This window comes from Hippoglossus hippoglossus, chromosome 16 (genome assembly GCF_009819705.1).
Source record: "Hippoglossus hippoglossus isolate fHipHip1 chromosome 16, fHipHip1.pri, whole genome shotgun sequence".
Taxonomy (NCBI): Eukaryota; Metazoa; Chordata; class Actinopteri; order Pleuronectiformes; family Pleuronectidae; genus Hippoglossus; species Hippoglossus hippoglossus.
Window position 1 is genome coordinate 11,313,796 of NC_047166.1, and position 20,202 is coordinate 11,333,997.

General features: G+C 39.8%; 1 protein-coding gene across 3 annotated transcripts; it reads right to left on the reverse strand.

The window, feature by feature from the left end:
* Window positions 1-1,725: 1,725 nt before the first annotated feature.
* On the reverse strand, window positions 1,726-19,363 carry rorc (RAR-related orphan receptor C). 3 transcript variants are annotated; one of them, XM_034610790.1, is made up of 13 exons: window positions 19,052-19,363; window positions 18,855-18,933; window positions 13,938-13,967; window positions 6,082-6,167; window positions 5,388-5,529; window positions 4,946-5,302; window positions 4,755-4,856; window positions 4,549-4,670; window positions 3,844-3,976; window positions 3,633-3,740; window positions 3,393-3,503; window positions 2,734-2,843; window positions 1,726-2,583 (listed from the first exon to the last, which is right to left on the reverse strand). In XM_034610790.1, exons 1-13 carry the CDS (start codon window positions 19,097-19,099, stop codon window positions 2,419-2,421), a joined length of 1,593 nt encoding a protein of 530 aa, XP_034466681.1. In that variant the 5' UTR covers window positions 19,100-19,363; the 3' UTR covers window positions 1,726-2,418. The 3 variants fall into 3 exon arrangements, with proteins under 3 accessions (XP_034466681.1, XP_034466682.1, XP_034466683.1); XM_034610791.1 differs by lacking the exon at window positions 13,938-13,967; XM_034610792.1 differs by lacking the exons at window positions 13,938-13,967; window positions 18,855-18,933; window positions 19,052-19,363 and adding an exon at window positions 12,382-12,615 and having other exon boundaries at window positions 1,727-2,583.
* Window positions 19,364-20,202: the final 839 nt, after the last annotated feature.

The following is a 20,202-nucleotide window of genomic DNA, read 5'->3' on the forward strand; positions in this document are numbered from 1 at the left end:
TTTAATTGATCAGAGTTGCAAAAATACCATCACAGGAGAAATCGAAAGGAGGAGAATTAAAGCATATCTCCCACCCTCGGCTTGGTTGATCTCTTTTGTGGTGCAGGGAATCAAGAGGAAAAAAATCTCATTTTAAAGAAAAAAGTTAAAACGCGAATTCCAGCACACACTTATCATCAGTTATTAGTCATTTACGTCATTAGTTGCATCAATGCAGAGGTTTTAGGTTTTTGATGTAGCTGTTACCACCAGTGGGAAAAGGGCAAGTTGTTCATCTTCAACAGAGAATGACCTTTATAAGAACTGTTTATCTAATGTCGGTCCAAACTGAAATATGAAAAACTCCCTGTTTATGAAAGTCGTTTAGAAAGAACCCACACACAGATAGAGATAAACAGACCAGCAGCTTTGTAGAGTGAAATAACATTTACCATAAAAAGCCTATGTGGGGTTTTGCAGGATTAAGTCGAATTTACCAAATCCAATTGACTCATAGTGATTTGTTTCCTCTTAACTTGGTTAGCAACAGTTTTTGTTTTTTGGCAACCTGATGACAACTTTCCACAGGCTGATTGACAGTGTACGAACGGTCACCCACAATGACTAACATTTCCTCTGTGTTAAATGGTGCATTTGCAGTATCGTGCTGATACTGAAGTTTGTCTGTCTGTGTGTCAGTGTGCTACAGAGAATGACAAATCAGCCTTATCGGTTCAGTCCACTATGAATAACTTCACGTTTTTGTTTTTCTCATCAAATACGCAAAGATATCAGAATGCTGTTTCTCGCGTGACTGAGTTTTACACTACTGTTTATATCACTCTGCTCTTTTCCACAAATAGACAAATAAAGTTACCACATGTGCTTGGTGTCACAGCCTCAGCAGTTTATTAGAGGATTTACATGGACTTAATTTCATTATGATCTCAGCTGTTCCAGGAACAGAAAGGACTACACCCGGACAGACGGTATTTAATGCTGGAGCCTCTCGTCATTTCCTCTTTACTCATTGCTTTATTTAAAGTTACTGCGTGTAGAGAAAACAAAACATATGCAAGTTCAATCAGAAAGAAGGGAAAAGTTTGCACACAGAGGAAGCAACGTCTACTCTATCTCCATCATGTTTTCTACATTAAATGCAACATTGTTTCCAAAGCTTTAAAGATACAAAAGCCAGTGAGAAGTTACTCAAACACAAAGGATAAAAAAAAGTTTGAGGTACTGCTGCTTCGTAGGACTTGACAATATCAACCTGAGGAGAAACATTTCTCTAGTGACATCTGGATACAAAGAGGCAGATATAACAGATACAGATGTTTTTCTCTGAGTGAGTGTGCAGAATCTGATGTCTTCCAATGTTTCACATTTTGTAGGGAATACTTGTTTTGCCATGTACATTTACCTTCAAATATCTAACATGATTGAAATAGCACAATGATGCTGAACTAATGCCAATCTGTGATCGCTATGTGCTCAAGGTTCCTGAAAGTAGAGTATGATTTCACAAAAGATACAAGTTTTTTTAGCTTCACCCATACTGTCACTGCTCTGTGTTTCTGCCACATGGCTCCCACATTTGTATAAAAACAATACTGAGGTCAAAATCTATCTTTTGAGACATACAGAGTATGAACATGTGGATGTATTCTGTGCACAGAGCGGATTGTGTAAAGTTGATTATTTCGTGACACGGTGGATGTGCACAGCAATCCACCGACAGCAATATTTTCACTGTTTAACCAGGGAATAGTTCACGGATCTTGGGGAAAAAAGGGAGGCACATTTAGGAAACCGTGTGTGAAATTTGGTGCAGCTTGATTGAATTTAAGGGGACGGATGGGCCTTGGCGGAGGTATGTGCTCTTTTGAGTTGCATCATACTTGCATCTGTAAAAAATCGGTCTTGGTATTTTATTGATATTTTGTGCTATTTCCTTTTTGTAATTTGCATTCAGATTCAAATCTACTGCTGATCCAAAGCTGTTGCACAGATGTTGAGTGGACTACGACTTTAAGTCTCAGTGGACCATGTTGCCATTGTCCTGCCTCTTTGAATCTATAAGTCTGAAAGCATTGACAGTCAACACACATTGACTGAACAGAATCACAACAGCACATCCTGAGGGAAAATTAATCCTGTATCCCAAAGACAATGTTGCAACAAAACACAAAATTCCCCTGGTAGTAAAACTGGTAGTTTTAAGCTATCAAAATATTGAAATGTATGTTTGACATAAGCTACCAAAACAAAGCTCTGGAGGTCATGTAATACTTAACACACTATGATTACTGTGGGCATCTCATTTATTTCCATTATTAGAAAAATAGACTCTGTCAGAAAGTGATAAAATAATGTGTCTATGCATGTGTGTGTGTCTGTGTGTGTGTGTGTGTCTGTTTGGTTTATGCTATTGGATCATCAGTGTGTGGTCCCTGGCAGCAGCTCGGCTTCTGAGGCGAACAGCTCCTTGTAGAGCGGAGGGAACAGAGAGTGAGCAGTGAGAGGGTAACGCTGACTGAACCAGCGCAGCTTCTCCATGTGAAGACTGCACAGCGAACGCAGCACTGCCATCCTCTGGTACAGCTGCAGGGGACACAGACACATTTAGATGTTCACTATCTACCTTAGGAAGGTGAGCATGCACATATTCATGGAGATGAAATGATGAAATCAGCCTTTAGCAAAGTGAGATGAATGAACAGAAAGCATTTGCTCTATACTGAGACACTGTACCTTGTGCAATAGACCTTCCAGGTTGTCTCGGTGTAGAATGTGTGTGAGTCCTAACTCCACGCTTCTCTGCACCCGCTGGACCCTGCCTCTGTCCTCCAGACATGGACGGTCTGCACAGAAAGACAGAAACCAAAGCATGTGAGGATTTTTAACAAAGATGCAATTCTTAGTGTGAAAAGTCATGATCCAATGTGGATTTTGTACATATTACTATGATTATGAACAGGCACTAGGTGGCGTACAAGCTGTGGGAATTAATGAAACCATCAAAAAAGTGACTGAAATAATGTAAGGACGAATTACATTAATTGTAAATGTTTAGTTAAAATTAAAAAAACTAATCTGTTGCATTAGCTTAACAGTGGATATTACAGTAATACTATATATTGTAAAGGAATGATATTGGGTGATGAAGGAAAAGCTGAATAATGGCTATAAACCAAATTTATCCAATAACATTATTTATCTCTGTGTGAAAGATGGGAAAAACATATAAAAGTACATTAAATATACATATCAAGACTAGTCAATATTCAAAAAATAGTTTTAGATGCAGCCTGATGATAAGAGTAAAGATTGTAGGATTTTTTCTTTATAGCGTTTTCCAACTTTTCATGCTTTGGAAATGTAACACGGGTGAGAGATAGGTGAGACGATACCTGCGTTGATCAGCACCAGAGCACTGAAGAGAGCGATCTGCTGCTCAGTGAGCTTTAGAGCGCACATGTCATGAGCGAAGTCGAACACTGCTGTGATCAAATCACCACACGCTGCAGGCAGAGAAACCACAGAGCACTGATAAACCACCACATTAATATACAGGATACTGTGCTCATTGCATGAATGGTAACAGGTCTGCCTTTCTGCCTCAGATTAGATCAATGTGCGAGGGTCCTCACCCAGAGACTTGAAGACCTCAACTCCAGCAAATTTCCCATCGAAGAAGACAGTGTTATTCTCTGTGTTGAAGAACCGACACATCCTGACCAGAACCACCTCCATGGAGCCTGCATGACGAGGGGAAGACAGGAGGAAAAGGAATCAGTTAAAAGGCGAGGGAGAAAAGAGTAAAGCACAGGGTCAGTTTCTGTAAGTGACAGGTAACCTCACCTGTCTTGAGAAGTGCAATCTGGTCGTTCTGGCTGAGCATACGGAAACCTGGGATGTGTTTTGCGAACTCCACTACATACTGCACGGCATCGGTCAGTCGAATGGCACAATGCTGCCACATCTCGTCCACTGACTGAGAGTAGGACAGAGGAAAATCACAATTAAATATCATGTTTGTCATAAAGTACAAAATCCATTTATACATGGAACCAATCTCAGCTGACATTGGGTGAGAGGCGGGTCAACTTAAAGGTTCAGTGTGTAGAATGTAGTGACATCTAGTGGTGAAGTTGCATGTTGCAGCTGAATACCCCTCACCTCCCCCTCCCCTTCCAAACATGAAATATAACCTGTGGCAGCCTTCAGTTGTTTTAAAAACTCAAAAGGTGTTTAGTTTGTCCAGTTTGGGCTACTGTAAAAAACATGGCAGCCTCTGTAGAGAGGTGATGTAAATATAAAGTATTTAAATCTAAAGGTAAAGAAAACAACAATTCGTACAATTTAGATGAAACACACTAGTGAACACATCACTAGGATTATTTTATATTCAATTTCTGCCAATAGATCCCTTTCACCTGAATCTTACCCACTGAACCTTTAAGAGGAGGAAGGGGACATGTTGAAACATGTCTCTGACTTGATGGAATGTTTTGTCTGAGAACTCAAAAAAGAGGAGGAAACTGTAAACAGGTGGGTTGGTTTTACTTTGCTCTGATAGGCTTGGATCTCCTCTCTACTGAACAGCTTCCATCTGAGAGCCTGCAGCTCCTCCACCCTGAACTGGCTGGTCTCTCGGTGGGAACGCACAATACTGGCACACAGCTCATCTGAAAACAAGCAGAAGCACTCATTAATACGAAGTCTGCTACACACCTAAATGGACATGTTAGCCCACCGTGCTGTTTGCGTACCTATGTTTCTCAGAGAGTGAGGATAAATGCTGTAGGATTCCTCCAGAGGGTTGTAGGGATGGATCGCCGTCAGATCATGAGATTGCTGTCTCAAGTCAAACCCTGACACGAAGAAGAGACAAATGAGGAATAAACAAAGGACGATGAAGTACATTGCGTTGAGTTAAGTGTGTTCAACACCAGTGTCCCACCTCTTATGTCAGGGTGTCCGTTTTGGCCCCCCCTCCCCTGGGATCTGGGTGTGGGAGAGACACCGGAGCTTCTGTAGATCATCCCTGACACCTGCGACTCGTTGGCAGAGTACACAAGGTAAGGGTGAACATTATTGGTGTAGGACAGCAGCTCAGCCTCACCAGTGACAGAGTAGGCTGGAGCCATGGGCTGGAGGAGCTGGGGGGAGCGGTCTTGCCTGGCTTTGGTGGGGAAGGACAACACAGACTGGACGTCTCCCTGAAGCTGCTGCTGATGCAGCTGCTGCTGCCGGTGCTTCTCCACTTCGGCGATAAGAGAGTCCCTCTGACGTTTGGACATCCTTCCAAACTTCACGGCTGAGGAATTTAAAAAATAAACAGACAAAGTTAAGAACATGAATCAAGTGTTTTCTCTATCAGTGTAAGTGTGTTTACGCCTCACCATCTCTGCTCATGCCCTGTGCCAAGCACTTCTGCAGACGGCAGTGTTGGCAGCGGTTGCGACTGGCCCGGTCGATCTGACAGTTACTCTGCCTGGAGCAGGAATAGGACACAGTGGGCAGCTGGCTGCGCCTGAAGAATCCCTGAGGGATGGAAAATGAATGGTTAACAGTCCAACAGAGGCAGATACTTGAGATACAAAAGTCTGATAATGGTACATCAATGGTTTTATAAGTTGTGACCTAGACATGCAGGGAGGAGGACATTTTACTGTTGAACTTAACTCTGACGTGATGGCATAATCAATCAGCTGTGTGTCTGTCTCTGTCATTTCAACATATCAGCCAAAATATATGCAAATAACTACAGTATGTTGATATTGGTCGAACTCTGATGGTTATTTAAAGAAAAAGTTCTATATTTTGGGAAATTATGGGAAATGCTATTTGCTAAGTCAGTCACACTTGTCAATCGTGACGACTAGATGTTGTGTGTTGCGAGTTTTTTTAGTTTTTTTAATCTTTAGTGAAAGGCCAGGCTAGCTGTTTCCCTGTTTGCAGTCTTTATGCTAAGGTAAGCTAACACGCAGCTTGCTTCATATTGAACGGACAGATCATGAAAGTGTTGTCAACCCCATCAATTTGAACGTGTATATGCCTCATGTGTGTGTATCTAATACATATGTTTTATTTCACCTTGCAGCCCTCGCAGGTGATGACTCCATAATGCACGCCAGAGGACTTGTCGCCGCAGATCTTGCACGGGATCGCTTCAATCTGGGCTGAACAAACACAGGAGGTAAAAGCAGTTACCTTCACATCTTTGAATGCAGCTTGTTCTGTTATAAATGAACAGGTCAAAAACAACAGTGTCAAGAGCAGGAGGCAATGTGCGCCAAGTATGAGAGCCAACAATCTGTCAATCAATTAGATGATATTGCATCTTACAGTATCACAACTGTTTTTTATAAAGCAGCAGAATGGGCCATGAAAAGCTAATCGCAAAAAGCCACACAAGGTATTGAACTATTCTTTTTTTGAAAATAAAGAATCTAATCTATTGATACAATTGTGAACAGACCACATATAAAAAGAAAGATCAACTTAGATTTATTCACACAAACACACATCAGCACGGTATGATTAGCTCCAAGGTTGTTTTTTGTCTCCTTTTTTTGTTTGATGGTTAGTAGGATTTCACAAAACCAACAGAATGGATTACCATACAAATTGCTGGAAGGATGTGGAATGGATCAGGGAAGACTCCATACAATTTTGATGCAGATCCTGATCAGGGGCAGATCTAGGATTTTTTGCCCTCTGTCATTAATTGTTGATTTCTCAGAGAACAAGTCATGTTTATGGGACTGGTGTTTATGAATGTGTACAATTTGGGGCAGATCCAAATAAAAATCTGGATCTCCTATATTTAAATGAAGTTGTATAAGGGGTGGCTGAACCCCAAAATTGCCCCATCTCATATTAATATAGACCATTTACCATTTGTTGGGCTGTAAATTAAATCAAACAATCAATATGTCCATTATTAATATCAAACAAGTCTAAAAGTACAGGTTGTCACTGTGAGTGAGCACTGATGCTGCATTTTGTTTTACCCAAGAAGTAAACTGGAAAATGATTCCCACTGTGAGAACTTATGTCTTCTGCTGTACTTCCCCTGAAGCATCAACATCAATTCTCGTGTGACCAGAGTCAACCAAAGGTGTTTTCCTCTCTAACAACCCTTGCCTTAATAGCAATGAGCAGAACAACTTCAAATACGCAGAGGAGAGAGAGTCCTAAGAAGATGATGGAATATCTGCAAAGGGAGAAAGGCGGAGAATGTGAAGGTGTCAACCTCAGAGGCCTTTCAAGTGGTTGCCTGGCTTCTCTTTCACTCTGACTGTCCCTCTTTCATGTCATCTCTTTCTTTGTGAATCCTTCTCTGTCTGGCTCATAAAGGACACAGATGCCAGTAATGCACTCTCTCTCCTCCATCACTGCCAGTAACGGCCGTCCCCCTCTCACCTCCCCCCGATCCCCTGATCTCTGTGAACTCTCGCCCCCCTCGTCCTTTTTGCCTTGTGGTGATTTTTGTTGTTCAGACGTCATTAGAGTCATTAAAGGGCCACAGATGTGGGAACAAAGTCTTGGTGATAGGTGCGAGAAGTTTTAGGGTTTGTCCTCATTAAGGATATCAACGAGAGGATTGGAGGACTGTGCATCACATACTGTATAATTCATATTTTATGATTTATTTATATTCAAACCCTCAACAATCTCTTCTTCTACCTTCTTCTCTTGCTTTCTACTATGCACTGTGATTGTCCTCTGCAACACAAGCTGGCGCTGATGCTCATACACAGCAGCGTTTCCGCGCACAACTGTGTCAGATTTATTTGCGAGTGTGTGTTAGTGTGTCAGTGTGTGCCCTCTTTGTTTCGTGAAACAGGGATCACCCCAAGGCTCCTGAGGAAGTCAGTCGGCCTCAGGTAAAACACTTTCACATGAAAATAATGAAGCAGCAATAACCACAGCAGGGCTGATGAGATATGCGGCTGCTGACACTAATCGAGGCGATTGATCAACCTCAAGACCGACCATGATAAGGGTTAAAGAGTGACACACATTTAAAAAAACAACTCGATGATTTAACGCTCAGTGGAAATGTTTTTCTGCAAACTAAATATCATCAGTGGTCTCTCTCTCTCCTTTTTTTTTTTGCTATTTCAGTTCTGATTGTCAACCTCAAACGACAGGAAATCCACCGACACCCACGACCTTTCACTGTTCACACACAAACACACACAGCAATCACAAACACTCCTCCTCCCAGAACTTTCATTACATTACATTACATTTCATTTAGCTGACGCTTTTATCCAAAGCGACTTACAATAAGTGCATTCAACCATGAGGGTACAAACCGAGAGCAACAAGAACAGAGAAAGTACAATTTCTTCAAAAAAGCAAAACTACAAAGTGCTTTCCACGCAATCGTGTGGCTCTGATCATCCTCAACTTGATTAAAATGATACACTCAACACAAAGCATGTTATCTGAGGCGGCATCAGGTGAAATCAAGACTTCTTTTTGGTGCTAAACTAAAATGAAAAGTAATAATGGAGCTGGAGCTGTTAAAGGATCTTGACTTGATACCAATCTCATCTTTTTTTGGGTCTCTTCTTCTTATCTCCAGCCACAGGCCAAGACCGATCAAAACCAGTATCTCCCTGTGTGTGTGTGTGTGTGTGTGTGTGTGTGTGTGTGTGTGTGTGTGTGTGTGTGTGTGTGTGAGAGAGAGAGATAAAGATATGAAATTATTGAAAAAGAAGTAAACCACCAACAGTATGTTTCATCCATAAGGGTTATTTTTTGACTGTTAAAGACAATGCAGTGCTTGTTTTACATTAAAAATACATGTACTTGGAATTGTACGTTTTTTTCTTTTGCTGCCAATTTATCCTCTTCCACACCTCATCATCACCCAATATAATATAATAATATAATATTGTAGATATTATCTGCTTCTGTGCACAAGAGAAAAACAAGGATTGATTTTGCTATCCAAGCTAACTTTGACATATCATGAACTGTAGTACTTCTTGGCAAAAAGCTTTTTACAACATAACCATAAAATATGAGACCAACCAACAACTAACATATTTGTGTGAGTTGATTTAGAAGAAAAAAACGATTGAAGCTATTTTAATTTTTCATCTTACGCTGAAAACAGTAGAGGTTTGAGTACAGTATATGTGCAGTGATGGACTATTCTGGTTTGTTAGTGGAAATAAAAGAGTGCCACCTCCCACACTTCCCCCCGTGCAAAGTTTACCAAGATGCCGCCACAGAGACAATCTGATTTACGTCTTTCAATCAGGATTTCAAGTCATCAATGACTTTCTACTTAAAACACACCGTTTTTGGAGTTGTCGTTCAAACAGCGTTTGAAACAGATTTCAACCCTGAAAGACTGAATTTAGCACTTTCACTTGAAATTCACTGTGTGTGTGTGTGTGTGTGTGTGTGTGTGTGTGTGTGTGTGTGTGTGTGTGTGTGGCAAATGGGGGGTGGACGACACAGATTGCCACTAAACTCTTCAGAGTCTGCCTGAAATCACCTTGTCAGCAGTCTGTTCTGTAAACTGTAAACGGACAGAAAACCTCAACCTTCCTCTGACGGAAGCTTACCTTTGGTGTATACGCACGCAAGAGTACAAACAGTGTTTGTATACACACAAACACACACAGACACACACACACACACAGACTAACACAGACACACACATACACACACACTAACAAACAGTGATATGATAAGCAGCTCAATCAATCACTAGTTTTTGTACAAGTTATTTAGACCCAGTTTGGAAGAAATACAAACTGTTTATGATCATTTAATTTATCTTCAACACCACAGGTTGTAGTCGAAGGTTCTCAGAAATTACGTAACATGACTCAAAAGCAAGAAAATAATATTTTAAAAGATCATGTATCTCTTGGTAGATATATGCAACATTTTAGCTATTGTATCAAAATTCAATATGTTACTGTTTTTCAAAAGCTTTTTAAAAGATGAATAATGTAATATTAATATGCGTTATATATATAATCCTTTTCTCAGGTATTTTGCATTAAATGATACAATATATATAATACTTACAAAATATCATACTACATATAAATACATACTATACTATTTATATTCATTGGTCCAGTCGCACAAAGGTTAATACAATCTATAGTACAAAAAATTTCTCTGACATACTGAAAATTTTAATTTAAATCAGAAATGATTTTCTTTACAAGACGTCATAACTGAGGCCTGTATTCTATATTATATAATCCCTACAATTAACTGTAACATGTATTTTAAGATCTTTGGAAAAAAAAATGTTACTGCCAATAGTAACAATTTGGATTATTTTAGAAAGTATTTCACCGCCTTTGTCTGTACTGAATATTTCTGATGAGAAAATGTTTACGGGTTAGCACGGGTGTGAAGTATCTTTATGTTTTTGAACCAGACCATTACATTACTGCGAGAACTCCTTCACTACTGGGTTTCAGTCAATATTTGACAACAATAAAACGTCTAATTATCAAAATTACCCACAGTGTCTTATGTGAGACAAACACATTATCTAAGCAGATCTGAAAACCAATTATCGTAAGATATTTAAATTTCAAATGCCGAGCGATTATAGGGGTGATTGACAGCCGTGATGTTTTGACAGTAGCAAAGGATATGAAGCAGCTCAACTGTTGTATTTCTTTCACCATATTTTGGGAGGGAATGTGTCACCTGCGATTTTAATGTTCACTTTGATGTGAAGCCAAACGCCTCTGCTGCTTTGGAAGCACTGTGCAGGTTTCTGCACCCGGAGGAACAAGGAAATCCTTTCTGATAAAGAAACGCGAAAAGAATCGACACAGGAATACCCCGAACGCAACAACAAAGCCTTATGAAGTGTGTGTGTGAGTGCATATTAAGCCAATGTGTGGTAAAGAGCCCTTTGTGAGTGTGTAGTGGGAGAAAATTTATAGTTTTCCGGTTGATGTGAAGACACAGAAATGTGGAGTTATATTTTCAGCCTCTTCCTTCATCGTCATGCACACAGTATCCACACACAGCTGTGGGCCTGAGATGTTACATCTCAGCGCCATCTAACAAGCAGCTGCACATCTATGCGTGTGCACGTGTGTGTGTTTGCATGTTGCAAGAGAATGTGTGTGTGTGTGTGTGTGTGAGTAAGCAGCTTGCATATTGAACATTCACTATTTCTCATTATGTATTACTTCTCCCCCTCTATATGCTTAAATTCTCTTAATTGTGAATATCTGTGTTAGAAATCAAATTCATTACCATTTTACATGATCACATTTTAACAATATAATCATTTCCTGTGCATCCTGTCTACTGTATGCATGTGGAGTCAGTCCATTCAAACTGATGCACTGCGTTCGTGAAGCATCCTGTTTTCCTGTCTCTTTCGTTTTTAAATTGGCTTGAGTTCGTATTTGCAAAAACATTTGTCGTATTATAACCTGCTCTCTTGGGCCACTATGGAAATATGATTACTGTAAACGAAGGCGAGGCAAACATATGGCATTAGTTTTTTTAAATGTCAAACTCTTTGTACAACTTATTTCCCTGATTCTCACCCTTTAAAATCAGCTCAGTTTCTAACCTGAGGTGCACTGTATATGTGGGAGAGAGAGAGAGACGAAATATCTGAGATATGATTCAAATCTTAAATCGATCAAAGGGACCTAAGACTTGAGTCATATCTCTAAACCAGAAAACTGAAACACACAAACCGATGTGAACGTACCCAACAGTCAGCCAATCAAGAACTCAGCAGAGATCTGATTAAGTTTCAAAACAAAGACCATCAGTGCTTATACAGTATATTTAAAAACTTTAAAACTGTACGTACTTCAATGTGTGTGTGTGTGTGTGTGTGTGGGGGTATTGTAATAGATACTCTATATTAGAGAAAATATATATTTGGCTGATTAAAGCATAAACATCAAATAAAGCACAGAAAATTATAAATATATACCTACAGAAAAATGTGAATTCAGACACTTAGAATAAATCCAAAAGAAAAGTTGGAACTTGAATGAAAAGCGCAATCACACGAGATGATAAAGTTAAAGAAAGTTGACAAGTTTGACGCCATAAATGTCTGCATGAATTCACGGTTATTTTATGAATCTGATAAAAACGTAAATGAAGATGCAGCTATTTATATCGTTAACGTGTTATTGGAGGACATCGTGATGACCATAACGTATAACCTTAAAACAGCCGAGTTGCAGTCATGACAACTCTCAAATAACTCTCAAATCAGGGTGTATTAGAGCGAAACTATGACAATAAAGAAGGTATTTGATCAGATTGATGAAATATCCTTTATTGTACTGCCCACACACACACACACACACACACACACATATACACATACACACCAAAGAACTTCATTCCTACCTCGCATCATCCTCACTCCTCCACTTGTCTCAGACGTTTGGCCCACTTTCACAAACTCACTTTGTCTGACAATATTCTTTCTTTAGACACTTTTTTTTTCTTCCCTCGCACCACCTACTCTTACACCCTTTCCTCTTCTTCTTCTTTTGTCGTCCTTCAGCGAGTCTGGTCGGGTGCTCACTGCAGCTTCAGCGAACATATTCAGACTTTTGTGTGTCAGTCACCACCTCACCTTCCTTGTTAGCGTGTGCGTGTATGCATGCATGCATGCGTGTGTGTGTGTGTGTGTGTGTGTGTGTGTGTGTGTGTGTGTGTGTGTGTGTGTGTGTGTGTGTGTGTGTGTGTGTGTGTGTGTGTGTGTGTGTGAGAGAGAGAGACCGTGAGAGAGAGACACTGACAGGGGGGACTGTCCCCTTACTTGACTTTTTTCTCAAGGTACTTTTTCCTTATATCTTTGTTGTTATCTTTCACCCCCTCACCCAACATCAAAAAATGTACTTCAAATCGTCTGGCACCTTTAAAACTGCCTGAGAACTTTAATCAAAGCACTTTCAACAGGCATAATTGGGGAGGCAGAGAAAAACACGCAAGTTACATAGTAAGATATTATTTATTCTCAACCTCACAATTGTCCCTTTGCTTCAAATGCAAATGAGTGATTCACTGACAGTGAAGTATTAATTCATCAATAAGGGAATAATTTATTCTTGCAACAGCTTCAGCTCCTTCCAAACTTGACTCTTTAACTAACTCAGATCTGTTATGTGAGTAAAAGTACCGAAACCACACTATTAAAAAAGTGACTGTCAGGTAAACGTGTTTCTCTCAGAACTGTGTCTTATGAGCAGCACTTGCATAAATTGACTCAGTGACCATCCATCACAGCATTCCCCTGTGCCAGTTCATCTCTCCCTAAGACCACAATGGTAATGATTCCTCAGATATGTGTATATATAGTACATGCACACACTCACTCACCCAGCCATAAACGCATTATTATTTATGCCCAGTTTGTTTATTATCACGCCACCTTACATGAGGATTGGTAGTGTGTTACGTACAACATCTCCACACTTGATAACACACCCAGGTGTGCTAGAGTTGCGCTAAACCAAAGAAGTTAAAAAAAGACGAGATGTTATCGCTGTCTGCATTCAGATGCCAAAGTGCCAAAGCCGTAGCAGTTTGTGTGTGTGTGTGTGTGTGTGTGTGTGTGTGTGTGTGTGTGTGTGTGTGTGTGTGTGTGTGTGTGTGTGTGTGTGTGTGTGTGTGTGTGGCGGGCAGCGCAGGTGCAACACACAGCACACACTGCGCTGCTGATGGCCCAACTCCAATGATACCACAGTGTGTGAGTGTATATGTGTGTATACGTGTGTGTGTGTGTGTGTGTGTGTGTGTGTGTGTTACTGTACAGGTGCAAATGTTATATGTTCAACTAACTTTGACGTTAACCACAATGCATGCACAAATATCTAGCACAAACACAAGCAATGCTCCCGCACACAGACACACACATGCTAACATACACAGATACAGGGTTTACATAGAGAACTTACTCAAATGAGTCTTCTTGGACAGGGCTCCTCCTGATGCAACAAAAAGACGCAGTTAGTGAATCAAAGTTGAACAACACTAAACTTTAAATCTAAGCTTTACTACGAGCTCCAACACATGAGCATGCAGGTGACCGTTTTAATTTTCAAAACCACAATGTGCCATTTACTCGTGAGGTTTTCACATATAACTTTCGTTAGAATAAACTCATAATTAGGTTAAACCCAGGACTAAACCACATTTTCCATTAATACCTTTTTTTTTTGCTTTTAACTCAATATTTTAAAAGCTGCCTGACTTTACTTAACGTAATTATGTCCTTTTACTTAACTCCATACTTCCACTAGATTACTAAGAGAATCTATGTACATTTTAGTCCTCTACATTTGAGTTACAATATAAAAATTGACAAAATTATCCCGACACAACATGAACTCATGCATCAATAGTGATCCATTAATAATTTAACACTGATTAGGCGGATTTTGCACAACAAGAACTTTTACATTTGATACTTAAAAGGACAGTTTGTTGCCAATAATTCTGCGACTTAAGTAAAAAAATTGTAAACAGGACTTTTTACTTGTAATGGAGTATTTCCATAATTTTACATTGCTAGTTCTACCTACATAAATGATCTGAATACTGCTTCTGTCACAGAAAGTTGCATGGTTAGCTTCGTGGTGAAACTATATATGTAACAAATACAAATGTAACACTAAAATCTATTACATATTAAATAAATATTTACATATATAATACAATATTAATATGTAATAGAGCATATTAAATACACAGGGTCAGCTTCTAACCAAGGGATCAAACAATGTGACCGAAATTTAAAAAGACTTCAAGTTAAAACTGATTTGACTGTGACTCTTCATTGGGAACTCATCGTGGCAGTTTTAAAGAGGGTTTACAGTATTTTCTGTTTGTATTTCAGTATCCCATGTACAAAGAGCTGTGGGCTGATAAGAAGCCCTGGTGATGGCAGAGGTGAAATTAGAGGATTCCTATTTACAGTGCTGTGTCTATGTTATGTTCATGTGACTCTTCGGCACACATGTACACACACACATACACACACGGGAGATAAGGAGATAAGGAAGGTGGGTGTCTGAGAAGTTATAGGTCCTCCTTTTTGTCTGGCTGTTTGACCGCAATTGTGAGAAAGTCTGAATCGAAGTGAACGTGAGTAAATGTATGGAGGGTCTGTTCCGAACCAGGGTGTTTATTTCTGTGTGTGTGTGTGTGTGAGACACAGAGAAGGTTTGTAGGCAGGAGAGATAAGTATCAGTGGAAGATGCAGAGCTATAGCCAGTCTTGGTGTGGCGCCTGAAAAGGCCCTCTGTGGTTTCCACTGTTTTCCTCCTCTCATCAAATCAGTTTTGCTACATAAGCAGAAAGCAAGGAATGAAAGCAGGGCAGTGCTCACACACACGGAAAATGTCAAGAAATTTTCAACACTGAGCAAACGACCTGTGGCGATTGCTAAGTAAAGGTGAAAAGAATGATGAGAAATAAAATTCAATCATGATTAAAAAGGTCAATGTAGGAATAAATAAAAGCATCATTTTCAAATTGAAAGCAATGTGATTTTTTATTTACTGATGGATTTACCACAGTTAATATGTTTAACAATTTCAATACATTGCAGTGATATGTTTGAGGTTTCATCAATCAGTCACAGAAATGTATCTTTGTCCTTAAAATCCATGAATATGATTTGGTTTGTTTGTTTGATTGAAAGCAAGATTGCGTAACAACCACAGGATGGATTTTTCTATGAAACTTTATGGAAGGATGTGATTTGGGTCTGGGAAGAACCCATTACATTTTGGTGCGGATCCAGATCAGGGGTCGGATCCAGGAATTTTAAATCAATTCTTTTAAAATGATAAGATCAATCGAAATTATTCAGGTTGAAGTCACCTGCAGCAAAACACAAGTCACCGTGTTTCATACATTTTTTAATAATACCATAATATTAAAGTTGATCTCTGAGCAGAATAGAATAAACAGTTGTGGTCAGAGGCTAATGGTGAAAACAGGATCTCATGATATCACCAACATCTGCATCTGTACAGATTGCATTCACATTTAACCACACACACACATATCAGTCTCACAAAGTGAGAGTGTATGACCCTGGTGACTACAGCGGGACAAACATCAACACCACTCATCAGTCAAAATCTCGCTAACGTCTAAACCCTCTGACATCTACGCAGACTATTGAAGTGACAGTTGCTGCGTTACATAACAACAGTGAAGATCAGTGAACCCAGAGAGTAGGCCCACAACTTTGCCTGAATATAAAACATTACGTATCCCACTCTAAACACATACATAGTAATGTAAATACATTACAACAATAATACCGATACTACTAGTTTTATTCAATTCATGTTGTTGTTATAACTAGTTAAATAACTATGTAAACAAAAAAATAGAGAAAGTAATAAAAAAAATGTTTACTTAAGAACAAGCTCGATAAGTTAAGTTTGGATGTTGGTCAAGATTAATGTGAATTGTCGAACTCCGGCGCTAATAAAAGCTATCTAAGAATCTTGTGTTCCTAAATCAGCCATAAAATTGTAATTAAAAAAACGGATTTATTAATATGAAATAATCCTACACTTGCAGTTAGTGAGACGAAGCTAAAAATGAGGCAACTGCTTTCTCTTTTCCCTCTGAAGTAATAAAGTAGAGACCAAATGAGAGCATAGTTTCAAGGGGATTAAAATTAAAAGAATAAATTTGATAGAATCGCTCATTGTAGAAAACATGTTTATAAGTGACTGAACAAATTATTAATGTTGACTTTGAAATGTTGTCAATTTTTGTCTGATAAAACTAAATGCTAATTTATCTGTATTAAAATGCATAAAATTAGCTGAAAAATATGAGGCCAGATTTTTGATATCACTTTGGTTTGGTTGAGAGATACTGTAACAACAGCCACTGATATTAGGGTAAAAAGTGACTGCAGAATAAAAATAATCTACAGTATGTGAAGGAGACGGTTGGACCCGCAATATATCCCTGAGGGACACCACATACACTTTGCATCCAATAATAAACAGGAGCAGAGATTTACCCTGCACAGGCAGGAGGTGAAGCAATGTGGAGCAGTGCCAGAGACGCAAACCTGTTGCTCAAGAAAAATGAAAAGACACCCACAACAGCCACTAAACCAACACACTCATCACCTTGAGATGAGCCTCCTCAGCAGAATGAAAAGTGTGGAACCACACTGAAACTCCACGTTAACCAGATTAAAACACTATTGCAGCAGTTCCAGTACCTGCTGGGTATTTTTTCTTTCTTACACAATCCTTTAACCCTGTAACATTCAGTTCTCACATTTGATTTAGCTGCAAGTTTGTTAAAGGTTTGCATGATTTTAGGCACATATGAAAAATATGAGGAATGACTTCAACCTTCAATGGATGTATATCATTCAAGCCTCCACAGTACATACTATACTTCAATACTGATATGTGTTTGTACTTTTACTCTTACCCTGTCTGTCTCTCTTGATTATATTCCAGTTAACTACACAAACCGCTGTAACTTGATGATATTTCACTTGTTATTCTGTTTCTTTCTATGATATAGTGTTAGTTAATTCTCTCTATTAAAGACAAAAGACATAAAACATAGCCTACATAGTCAGAATGGAAGTAGATTACTAAAGACGCATCTTGTTTTTGTGTTTTACAGAAGAAACAGATGTCTCAGAGGCAGATTTCCCCCAAGATTCTGCAAATACACCCAAATCTATATGTCCATGGCTCCATATCATTGGTGTTGACTAACTGTTCATTTAAATATAATTTAAATTGCAGGACTTTGATTCTGAATGGATCATTACTCATCTGTGATCCTACAACTTTTACTCGAGTAACGGGTGTAAATCCATGTTCCACCTCTTTATTCTTCCCTTCAGTCAGTCACTTCACATCCATTAATCACAGTCGTTCTTGTCGCAGCAGCGAACTGTTTCTCCATGCTACTGGACAAGAAGGAAAGGTGTGCAGTGGGTTTCTGTGGCAGAGGGACAAAGTGTCTTATCTCCGCTGACAGCCAACGGCTTGATTTTAGCCACGGCGAGGCTTTGAATAGAAAAGCATTGACCAAAAAAAGAAGCAAAAAATAAAACCTAATCCCCGGGGATTACTCGGATTTACAGCCATTCTTACCCACTCACAGCACCTTAACCACACCCCAGTGAAAGGGATGAGGAGGGTTTACGAGGTAAAGATGGATGAGAGTGCAGGGAAAGAAGATAATAGTGGACACGGTAACTGGGAGTGAGAGAAAGCCGGTGAGGGGAAAGGTGAGCAGAGGGAGTGGACACAGATGGCATGGGGTGGGCGATATGGCCAAAACTACATCACTCGATATGGTTATTTCTTTTAAACTTGCAGATTTTTGCTCCTGAGCGAAGGTTCTGGTTTTAAACTCTGATAATTGACAAACAGTTGATAAACAGCAAAACATTTTTCATACCTGAGGTCGATCAATTTGGTGTTGAATGTGTTATTGTGGGGGATTTCCCCAATTTGGGATCAATGAAGTACAGCCATCCATCCATATCTCCTCAATGTGCTCGCACAATGCATAATGCAATATATCAATAGGTCAAGTGAACTTTTGTTATATTGCTATTGACATAAATTCTACTGTGATAAATCTTGATTTGGTTTTATCAACCAGTCCTGGATGAGGGGAGATAAGAACAAGGTTCTCACAGAATAACTCTTGGGAGTATGAAGACCCAACTAAACGAGTTTTATGTCACTTGTGCAGTCATCACACTTCATGAGGCCTGCTCAAGCCTCAGCAGAGAGAGAGAGAGAGAGAGAGAGAGAGAGAGAGAGAGAGAGAGAGTCCTCAGTGATGCAGCCTCTTACCTCTCTTGATAGGGGTGTCAGCGGGGGGCACGTCTGGATCCTCATATTCCATAACTCCCCTGTGGAAACACTTCACGGCCCTGCACACAGACACACACACACACACACATACACACACCTTGGCTAAGTCAGGCTGTTTGTGAACTCCACCTGCTGACACTAAACATGCAGAGAATATAGAATGAGAGAAAAACTACCTGTTGGTTGTTTCTAGCGCTCAGGTCGGCGCAGGCATTTGAATACATGCACAGCCATCTCCTCCTCTTCCTCCTCTTCCTTTACAGCGGCTCCCAAAACTCGACCGTCATCTTCCCCACTTCTCCGTGCGGTTACTCCACTCTCGTCCTCCTCCTGTGCGCTTGTTTTTTTGAAATAATCTAATTTCCACCCCGACAACTGAGGCAGCAGCAGCAGCGGCGGCAGAGAGGAGCGAGGGCAGCTGGACCGTCCGGCCGAACACAGGACGTGCGCTCCGGCTCCCTCCCTCCCTCCGTGCGCTCTCTGTGCGCCCTGACCATCCCGGGCTGGAGAGAGTTATGTCACCGGCTCTTACGTAACAGCAGCGGATCGGGTTTTGCTCTGTGGCGCTCAGTTGAGAAATATAATCCCATGATGCTGCTGCTGCTGCTGCTGCCACGAATGTCCGCTGCACTAATTGAGAGAATACACAATGAGCAGGGGACGCATTAGATGCCAGAGCATGGTTTAAATCCCTCTTCATAAATTGGTGTAAATTTAGAAGCTTGTCAGGACCTGCAGCCCTCAGCACACGTCTATATGCAGAGGCTGGTTTACTTCTAAAAGGCCTCTGTGATGCATCATTCAAAATGAGGCACAGCATTCATATAATTTGTAAAGTAATTGGTATAAAAGAAACAATGTATACAAGTATAAATATATATATATAAAGACGTAGATGTTTCATAATAAAATACAATGGGAATAGACTATATCTGTAAGGGCAACAATTGGATAAATGTACGCTATTTAGTTACAGTTACAGTATTGTACTTTATTACAGTAACTGTTTTCTATACTCCAATACGTTTTAGAGGCAAACACTGAAAAAATAAAGTATTTTGCCTTCACCACATGTATCTGTCAGCTCCTGTTTAAACAAAACAGAAAATAAGCTTTTAGAATTTGATTTATTCTTATAGATTAGTAAATTCACTGTGCTACTTTTACTCAAATATCACTTCTAGCTCTGTAATATGTCAGACTGCTATAAATGACGATAAAATCAGCAACTGTAATGTCCCAGGATATGCATCTCTATACTATCGATAAGTGATGGTCATCATAGGGGCCCACCCACAATATCTAATGTATACTACTTAGTGATATG